Source organism: Macrotis lagotis, chromosome 3, assembly GCF_037893015.1.
Source record: "Macrotis lagotis isolate mMagLag1 chromosome 3, bilby.v1.9.chrom.fasta, whole genome shotgun sequence".
NCBI classification, from domain to species: Eukaryota; Metazoa; Chordata; class Mammalia; order Peramelemorphia; family Peramelidae; genus Macrotis; species Macrotis lagotis.
Window position 1 is genome coordinate 64,103,355 of NC_133660.1, and position 10,865 is coordinate 64,114,219.

General features: G+C 34.4%; 1 protein-coding gene across 7 annotated transcripts in view; it reads left to right on the forward strand.

The window, feature by feature from the left end:
* Positions 1-6,918, forward strand: part of LOC141517600 (sodium/hydrogen exchanger 9B1-like) — a 108,483-nt gene extending 101,565 nt beyond the window's left edge. For all 7 annotated transcript variants that reach the window (XM_074228782.1, XM_074228787.1, XM_074228784.1 and 4 more), the window contains 3 exons: positions 1,728-1,836; positions 2,431-2,567; positions 6,611-6,918. In XM_074228782.1, the coding sequence (XP_074084883.1) occupies positions 1,728-1,836; positions 2,431-2,567; positions 6,611-6,820 (456 nt within the window). In that variant the 3' untranslated portion in view covers positions 6,821-6,918. The remainder of the gene's footprint in view (positions 1-1,727; positions 1,837-2,430; positions 2,568-6,610) is intronic.
* The last annotated feature ends 3,947 nt before the right edge of the window (positions 6,919-10,865 follow it).

The window sequence follows — 10,865 nt, forward strand, 5'->3', positions numbered from 1 at the left end:
AATGTTAAAAGTTAAAAAGACAAATTGCAGAGTTTTAAAAAGAGTCAGAAATGAAAAGGTATTGACTTTTTCAAGGAGTTTAGATGAGAATTAATGGTTTCAAAGGTTCCTTTCAGTTTCAAATCAGGTAGAGGCATTCTGCTATATTATATAGGATTAAAGGTACATATATATGTACACACACACACATATATATGTATACACATATATGTATATATATACATACATATATATATATGTGTATATATATATATATATATATATATATATATTTGCCTTGGAAAGCTGAAAGGCAGCCTCATCATCAAATTGTAGCAAGAAGGAGATAATAGGAAATGATAGATGAATATGAGATGATGAGACAGGAAAAAGGAAAGTGTTCTCAATTTTATTTTTTATGCAGCCTGATTTGAGAGGTGATGTGGAAGACTTAAGAAAAGATTTGGGACAACTACTATGATTAATGGTATTAGTGATCATTTAGGGAGGAGGAGGAGGAGGAGGAGGATTTCCTTGATGAAGTCTAGTTGAGATTGTAGTGGATCCAGCCAGCATGATTTCATGCTCAGTTGAACAGCTCACAAGTTGAATTGAAAGAGGCAGATAATGGGAATAATAGGGATGAAGTTGGGCAAGTATGAGCAACAAGAGAACAAAGGAACCAAGAACAGCAAATACTGTAGAGTTGAACTGGTTCACTAGAGAATTTGTATTGGAAGAAGAGAAGAGTGTGACCAAAGCAGAGATGATGGTCTGGGATAGAATTGAAGGGAAAAAGAATTGGAAGTCATAGTGAGGAAGAAGACTAAGTTTAGGAGGAATGAAGTATAGGGAGAGGAGGAAAGATAAGCAATTTGATCAGTTGGAGGAAATTCAGAGCTCTTGAACATGGAAATGCAACTTGTGGGTAGTGGCAAAATCAAGGGCATGGCATGTGTAGCTGAGGTAGAAAGGAAGAATTAAATCATGGCAAGTAAGTAGACTGAGCAACCGGACAGTTAGGAAATTTGAGGATGAGAGATCTCAGCAATCAGTCCAACCTCCTCATTTTGAAGATGTGGAAGCAGAGACCCAAGAAGAGAAGAGAAAACAATGTTGATAGACATGTTCACAAGGATGAACTACATAAAAGAATGACCACTTTGTAATTGGTTTTTGTCTTTTTTTTGCTTTCTCAATCATCTTTTTTGGTTTCCAAATGTAGAGGGATGGAGACTAGAATGGGGACTAATCCCCTAATTTTGCTGATGTGGGGAGGTCCCAGTAAGAAACTTCTTTACCAAAACAGATTAGCCCTTTCTGTGTGTCTTCATCTGAGAGAGCTACTGTGCCAGTTATGAAGCTAAGAGACATGGCTAGGAACATTCAGCCAGGGTGTATCATGGACAAGACTTGAACCTAAGTCTTTTAGGTTCTGAGACTAGCTCTTATTCTCCACTACACTTGCCTCTCTTCTAAAGGTGGAGCAGTACACAAACAAGTCTACTAAATCATCACTCTGATTCAAATGATTTAGAAAAGATTTGCTCTCCCCAAACTGAACTATTTCAAGATTGAGATGTCAAATATTTATAAGGAGCTGAGTTCAAATGTGACTTGAGACACTTAATAATTTCCTAGCTGTGTGACCTTGGGCAAATCACTTAACCCCATTGCCTTAAATTAAAAAAGAAGAAAAAATATGATTAATGCGGCTTAGAATTCCATTTATTTTCCTTTTCTTACAGGTAAGAGTGCAAAGTATAGTTGCAGGCACATGGAAAATTTTTCAACCTCTTCTTTTTGGCCTTGTTGGAGCAGAGGTATCTGTTGGAAATCTGGAATCAAATACTATTGGTAAGATAATAGAGGAGAAGTTTTTAAAAATATTGACTAGTATAATACTTTTGAGTTTTTTTAACATTGTCCCCCTTGTCTTTATTCACTTCTATTCAGCACACGCATTTCTTTTTATGTGTTGTAAACAAAACCATCTGAAGTAGTCAGTCTCACTGATCTAGGAACATAAAATCAGATCATATTTCATTTAAAAATTCCAATTGACAAGACTAACACCTTTCTTTATATGAAAGCATAAGTGTCTGTTGACATAGAATGACAGAAATGTTGCCTCTACTAGTTTTTGTGTTATCACCATAGCTAGATGTTACTTTGTACCCCATCAACTGCATCATTTTTAACAGAGGTAGCAACAATAAGTTTTGTTTTACATTCAGTAATATTTGAATTTATTTTTAAATTAAAGAATAAAGGACAAAGTGATAATACATTTGAAAAATGCTTTGAAACTTTAAAAAATGCAAAACTAAGTTTGCAAATTGCTGTTCTTGGTAATTAGGTATCCTCAAGTATGTCAATTTGACATTTGAATTTGAATTATTTACACAATATTGAATTTGAATTAACTCAAGTTTTTAAAATTTGTTCTAGGCTACTGTGTTTGTATAGTGATGTTGTCAGTGATAGTTCGACTTCTTGTCACATTCCTTTTGCTGTCTTATGCTGGTTTTACAATTAAGGAAAAAGTTTTCATTTCTGTGGCATGGTTGCCCAAAGCCACCGTTCAGGTAAGGATGAGAAAGATCAATTAATGATACTAATTGCTTGTCATTTTGCATTTCTACTAGAAGTCTGAGAGACAGCTGTTCTGATCAGAAAAAGAAACAATGCAAAACTGAGGTTGTTAATTGCTGTTCTTGGTGATTATCCTCAAATAGTTCTTCTTGGCTAATATGTTGTCCATTTGAATTATTAATTCAGGCTTTTTAAGTTTGTTGTTTTGTCCATTAGTCTTGTTCAACTCTTTGTAACCTGATTTGGAGCTCTCTTGGCAAAGATACTGGAGTGCTTTCCCATTTCCTTCTCCAGTTGATTTTACAGATGAGAAAACTAAGGCAAAAAGGGTTAAGTGACTTACCCAGGATCATACACCTAGTAATTGTATAATTCTGCCCTAGCGTCAAGCAAAGAAGTGCAAAAAAAAGGAAGAGGGTAGAAAGGGTAGAAAATTTGCCAGTGTGCATGGCACCAACTAAACTTAAAATGGGTTCATTGTTTAGGGGGATTTAATCCAGTTATTAGTAAAGTCTAGTAAAATCTTTATCCTCAATATGGATGAAATGAATAATGTAGACAAATGGAATCTTCAAATATATCCAAGAATAAACTTTCCCCTTTCATCCCAGCTCTCATGAAAAAGCAGTTAAATAGATGAGTCTTGCATCACTGTGGAAGAGATATATTGAAAATGGCAGTGAAGATTAGAAAGAGAATTGGTATAGACAGCTTATAGTCAGAAAGCAGGATATGAAAAATAGTTTATTCTCTTTTTTTTTTAAACTGTTAGAATTTAACCAGTGAAAGGAGAGAATAGTCTTCAGGAATTTGGGTTCAGTAAATAGAAAGTTGTTAAAACCAAATAAAAAGCTATCGAAACAGCTACAGCTTTTGATTGCTGTGACCATATTTTGGGGGTGGTCATTTCTATACTAACTGAGGTAAATGATGATCATTTTGTAATTACATAGAGAAAGTATATCATTGATTGATCCCTTAAAAAGATTATTTTAAGATTATTTAAGATTGTTTTATAGCTGAATCAAAAAATACAAATAGATGGGGTTATGGAGAAAAAAGTTTTAAAATTATTATAATGAATAATATTGATAATTATTGGATTCCTTGAAAACCAAAATATTGAGTATCTTGGATATAATTAATACCTCTGCTTCAACCCCAAAATCAATCTAAATAAATAAGATTTTCATTCTATTGAATTCAGAAAATAAAAATGCCATTCTCAGTCTTCCTTGATAATCTGACAACTGTAGTTTATCCAGGGAAATCTCAAGCTATTCCAGGTGTCTGAAAGTCATGTGATATAATGGGAAGCAATATTTCTTGAATTCAGAAAAACACACTTAATAGCTGTGTGAACCCAGTCTCCTTTTTTTTCTGTAAAATGAGAACAATAATACTTATACTGTTTATAATATAATATATGTTTGTTATGGCATAATTTAAAGGTTTCTTTAAGAATGAGCTGTTTTTAAGGGAAAGAAGAGAATGGAGCAAATTTGAAAAAACCCTCAAATTCCTTAAGAACAGAGATGGTTTTCTTTCTTTGTATCTCCAATGTCTAGCACATAGTAGGACCTTAATAAATGGCTGTTGATTAATTGAAGGTCTTGAATTCTCAGTACAGTGCAGATATATATATATATACATATATATGTATATATATATAAATATAAATATGTGTGTGTGTATTTGTGTACTGAGGAAGCCTGGTGTAGGGGATATTCATCCTTGGAATCAGAAAAGATCTGGGTTCAAGTGTAACTTCTGACACATGATGGCCCTATGACATAGGGAAAGTCACTTAAAGCTCTCCATGGTCTAAGAGGCTAACTTGAAGAGAATCTTCCAGCTTGTGTTGGTTAGAGAGAGCTCCCTATTCACCTTGAAATCACTGACCCAGTCCCTAGACTTAAATTACCTAGAGAACTTAACCAAATGAATATTTAGTGGTTGGTTTCACTTAATAGATTTGTTGATCCTTGTTTCCCACAGTTCTCTGTTTCAATTCGAATGTGCAAAGTGTTTTATGAAGCTAAAAAAACTTTTGAATAAGACAGTGATTTATCAGGAGACTAATATTATTAGGAATTTAGACAGAGGACTGAAAAAAAAGTCTCAATTTGATAAAATCTCTAAAGCCTCAGAATCCATTAATAATCTAACCAGGGTGTAAATGCCAGAGGAATTTAATTCTTTCAAGAATCTTTGATGTTTTCTTTTAGTTTTCTGTCTGTAGTGGTTGAGACCTTTGCATTTACATTCTGGTTTCTTTTGGTTTTATACTTCAGTGGTATTATAAAGGTTAAAAAATTAAATTTTTACCTATTTTAAAAATCAATTTCAGAAATGTCAAGGTTCATTCATTCATTCATCATTAAGAAACTGTCACATCCTAGGTGATGTTGATAGGCACTGAAGATACAAAGAAAAATTAAATAAAATAACTCTTATCCTCAGGGACCTTTCAGTTTGTTAAGATTAGAGAGAGAGAGAGGAGGAAGTGTACAATTCAATACAAAATACAAAGTTAGATACAAAGAGTTCGAATTTGTGGCACCACTACCTAGTCCGTTTAGGAGTTGGTACGATCTGAGTTAGGGATTCCAAGAAGTAAAGGTCAGAAGGGGGAAGTTCTTCTAGATAAAGAATTCTGTCCATGCAAAGAAATGGAATATTGCCTAGAGGGAACAGAAAACAAATTTCAGATGCTTCATGTTAAGTATTTATTGAACTGTGCCCTTGGGTAAATAAAATTAGTATGATAAAGATCCTACCCTTCAAAGATTGTTTTTTAGGAAAGACCAGGCAGAACAGGAAGAATGGAGAGTTAGACAGATCTAAAATAATACCTTATAAAATACTAAGTGGAATATAATCAAGTACCAAAAATTACAATTAATACCATATATATGGGTGGGGAGGAACTAGAAATATAAGTGAAATTTTTATAAAGGAGCTAGAATTTGTCATGGGAATTGAAGAATAGTCAAAACCTAGCTAGATGAAGAAGGATGAAGAGGGAGAATAGCATAGCAAAGGTAAAGAGGCAGAAATGAACATTTGAGCATATATTAAGTACCTCCCTCATACAAGGCATGTTCCCTTCCAGGAGGGGATAAAAACACAAAAAAAATGAAATAGTCTCTTGTCCTTCAGGAAGTGATACTCTATGATAGTGTCACATTACCCAGAAAAGGTCCTTCTACCTACCACCTGAAATTTTGTCAAGCTGATTCTTTGATACCTTAGCAATTCCCTTTTAGGAAGGTACAACCAGTCACTTTGTTACTTAGAACCCTTAAACTATTCTCTTAGACTCTCAGATGCAAAGCAGGTGCCAATCTTCATTGATACCTTACACCAGTCACAGATCTGGTCTAAAAAAGGGAAGGCCGCATCCCCCTAGCAGATCAGGGTCCAGGCACACGTTAATTATGGCTATATTGAAGATCTGATGTTATGCTATTATTCTGCCCCTATACCCCCTTTTTTTCCCTACAAAAATAACCTCAAAAGCTCTGTACATTGCTCATTCATTCTTCCACCAAATGCCCCAAAGAAAAATGCTGAAAGTTCCTAGGTTTCTTTTTCTCTGAAAGGCTACTATGTTACATACTTCTCACTTAGAAGTAAAGTCAAGATTTGAATCCAGATGTTTGAATTCAAAATTCAAGGTTCTTTCTTTTACATCATGCTTCCTATTCTTTATAAAAGGGGGGTCCAGAATGGAATGCTTATTTCTTAAGTATTTCAGTACTTTTTAATTTATTTATCCCCTTTGAATAATGAACCAGTATTTTATGAACTGGTATGTTTACACACTGAAAACAGTCATGCATATGAAAACTTTATCATGTCCCAACTATGGACAGGGTATCTTGCTAAATTCTGGTTATTTTGATAATCAGGAAAGGTTTCATGAATTTTCCTAAATATAAATTATTTACTTATGCTTTTTCTTAAATATAAATCATTTATTTAACTTTTTTTTCTTATTGCTTCAAATTTCTCCTCCCCCCCCCCAACATAGGCTGTATTAGGACCTCTTGCTTTAGAAACATCAATAGCAAAGAACTTACCTGAAGCGGAAGGATACGCAAAAAACGTGATGACCATGGCATTTCTGGCAATCTTGATTACAGCACCAAATGGGGCTCTATTGATTGGCTTATTGGGGCCTAAAGCACTTGAATTAGATAAGCCTGACGAAAACAGAGAAATGCCTACTTTCTCACATTAGATGGCGGAAAAAGACACTTTTTTTTCAAAAAGTGAGAAACATTTTACCACCTGTATCTGTTAATAAAATTCTGATATTGAAAGGAAAATGAAAATTAACTAATAGGAGCCTGTAGTTTAATTACAAAGCTTTTCTACTGTTTTTCTATTCAATTTTCTTCTGTCTTCAACACAAATTAGTATTATTTAACTACAATTTAGTGAAAGACACAATCACTGTTCAGAAATTCCCAGAAGGTATAGCTAGAAATAATTAAGAAAATAGAAAATAAGGGTGGCTAGGTGACACAGTGGATAGAGCACTGGCCCTGGAGTCAGGAGTACCTGAACTCAAATCCTGCCTCAGACACTTTATAATTGCCTAGCTGTGTGGCCTTGGGCAAGTCACTTAACCACATTGCCTTGAAAAAAACCTAAAAAAGAAAATAATAGCACAAAAGTATAAAAAAGCCGAAGAGGAGTGAGAACAGAGTGCATCAAGGGAAATATATATATATATATATATATATATATATATATATATATATATATATATATTTGCTAAACTTTAGAGAGAATAGAGGTCAAAGGTAACAAAAAATACATTGTTCATAAAAGAAATAAAATTTTATTTCAAGACAAATAAAAACCTCTTTCATAATAAACATTGGACTGCAAGAAGTACCAGTAAAACACTGTAAAGGAGAAAACACTTCATCCTTGAATGGGTAAACTTACTGGAAGGAATTTCTCTTTAATAGAAAACTGGTCTTAACCCCTGATTAGATCTTGTTTCAAGACTAGGAAAAGAACGAAGTTATAGTTCACTACTTCTACCCTTCCCTTAAAAAATGATACACTGGGGCAGCTAGGTGGCATAGTGGATAGAGCACTGGCCCTGGAGTCAGAGGACCTGAGTTCAAATCTGAGCTCAGACACTTAATAATTACCTAGCTGTGTGCCCTTGGGAAAATCACTTAACCCTATTGCCTTGAAAAAAAAAAACCCAGAAAAACAAACAACAAAAAACCAAAAATTCAGATTAGCTTTTACAAAGGAATATTATACTTGAAAGGCATAGCATAAACAAACAAAAAAAACCCTTCCTCCCAGGACCTAGTAATTCCCCTTTCCTAAACCAGGGAAAGTGAAACCACTTCAGCATCTGAAGAAAAAAGGTAGATAAATCTCAAAATTTAATTTAATTCCAAGAATTAGTCCCACCAAGTTAAAATTTCTCAGGTCTTTCTAGATGAGCAGAAGGTAATATATACCCTGGAATAGCAACCTTCCCATTCCAGTTCATCCTCCATTCTGCTTGAATGACATGCAAATTCTTAAAGCATCACATCTTTATCAAATAGTGGCCTGATCATGTTACCCCTTGTAAGTAATTTCAGAGGGAAGGCTCTAGCATTGAGGGAAACCAGAAAACAAGCTTCTTGTTGAAGATGGAACCTTTTTATGTTGTTTAGTCCTTTGGGTTTTCTTGGCAAAGATTTTGAAATGGTTTGCCATTTCCTTCTCCAACTCATTTTATAGATGAGGAAAATGGGGAAAATGAGGAAAATGAGGTGATGTTATTGTCCAGGGTCTCAGTCTCAGTCTTCCTAATCTCAGATCTAGCATTCTATTCTTTGCACCAACTAACTGCTGCCATCTTTGCTTTTCTTTGTATCTGCAGTGCTTAGCAAACAGTAGTAATTAAAATTTGCTTCCTGCCTAGACATGATAAACTAAAGAGTCGAATGCCAGTAGGCAGATTTGATCTCACAGGTATTGCTGAAATTTGGTGAGTTGAGATACATAACTGGAATACTAAAAGAATATCCTTTCTGAAGGAGAATGAGGTAGGGAGTTCTAGACCTGCACATTGTTGTTCATCCTTCTTTTTTGAAAGTCAATGATGTCAGAAGGTGATGTCTTGACTGGATTTCATTACTGTAGAACACACCCTTGGCCTCTGTCACTGTTCTGTATCACTTTCATTCTTAGAAAGTATGGCTATTCCTGAAGCCTATGTGTGTCAGAGGCAAGAGTAAAACACATGACTTCCTAACTTCAAGACCTGTGGTCTGGCCACTATTGCATTCTACTGTTCCCACCCACCCCCTAAGTAACAAGAAGTGACCTTGTCTTCAGAGTATGCTACATCAACCAAATAGAAAGAGGAAGGAGATTATAAATATGGTACTAGCTATAGCAGGGATTGCAAATAATAGAGCATCAGACCATTTTTTACTTAATGTGTTGATTATCTCATCCTCCAAAAATGGGGAAACCAACTTGGGGAGAGACGGAATCCTATTCTCAACCTGATTCTCATCAAAAGTGAGGAACTAGTTGCTTGAATGAAAATAATGTTAATCATCTGTGGAAGAGATTGACTCCCTCTTCAGATTTTGGAAGGCCAATATTAAAGAATTCACTCAAAAGTAGAGGAGATCCCAGGACCTCAAAGTTTATGAAGGGACTTAAGTCCAGGAGGGAATGAGAAGTTCCTTGGAATAAAATTCTGAAAACATAGGGAGAAGCCCTATGAAGAGGAGGAAAAAAAGGAATGTTGTTTAAAGAGACTGATGGTTATACAAGGAATTCACTAACAAATTAACAAGCATTTAATGAATTTGAACAAACAAGGAGCGGTATGGAGACTGAATTACCAAAAAATTGGCTTGCATATCCTTTGACCTAGCAATTCTGATACCAGATCTGTTGCCAAAAAGAGATTTAAAAAAAGGAAAAAGATCTATATGTACAAAAATATAACAGCTCTTTTCTAGTGACAAAGAATTGTAAATTGAGGGGATGTCCATCAATCGGGGGATGACTGAACAAAGTGATTATGTTGGAATAATATTGTGCTATAATAAATATTGATCAGGATACTCTCAAAAAAATCTGAACCTACTTGAACTTATGAAAAGTGAAATCTACTGTGTACAAAGTAACAATATTGTAAGTTGATCAACTGATTTAGCAATTCCCAACAATACAATGATCCAAGACAGTACAAAAAACTTATGAAAAATGCTTCCCATCCCTGGAACAGATGGTTTCTGAATACAAATTGAAATACACTTTTTTTTAAACTTTATTTTTCTTGAGGGTTTTTTTGGGGGGGTCTGTATTTTCTTTCATAGCATGACTGTTACAGAAATGTTTTGCAAGATTATATATGTATAGACTATTACTGAATGTCTTGCTTTCTCTATGGGGCAGTTATAAAGTGGGAGAGGAAGGAAAGAGAGAATTTGGAACTCAAAGTTTTAAAAGTGAATGTTAAAAATTGGCTTTATGTGTATCTGGGGGAAATAAAATGCTAAATAAACTTAAAAAAATTTAAATTGAACAATCCTGTAGAATATTGGCAGTAAGGATAACAAAATCAAATATAATAAAAGATTGGTTTTTTGTTTTTATTCAGTCATGTCTGATCCTTCACCATTTGGAGTTTTCTTGGCAAAAATCATTGGAATAGTTTGCCTCTTCTCCAGTGAATCCAATGGATTCATTTTGATAGGCAGAATGTCTGAGACTGGATTTGAATTCATGTCATCCCGACTTTGGTCTTATTCACAGACCCACCAGTTGCCTATATGGGTTTTTGTTTGAGTTTCAGTTATACTGGAAGAAAGAAAAGAATCAAAGAATACAATCTGTGTTTGGAATGGATTAGATGATCCATATTATAGAGGCATGAATTGTTCAATATTTATTTTGCTTCGATTTGCCTGCCCCAATAAATGACCCTAGGACAAAACAAAAATAGCTAGTAAGGAATTGATAGAGTTAAGTAAGCTTCTTTTATTAAGTTCAAATCACCAGGTCCAGATGAATTACATACAACCTGCAGTACTAAAAGATTTGGCAAATATAATTGCTAAATTATAATCAGTGACATTTGAAATATCATGGAAAATTGCAAAGATGAATTCTAATTGAGAAGGGTGAATGAACTGAACTTTAACAAATGGAATAAATCAGATTCTGCAAACTGTAGGCCATTGAGCTTAAAAGTTTGATTCCTGACAAAATTCAAGGACCCATCTTCGAACAGATGGCTA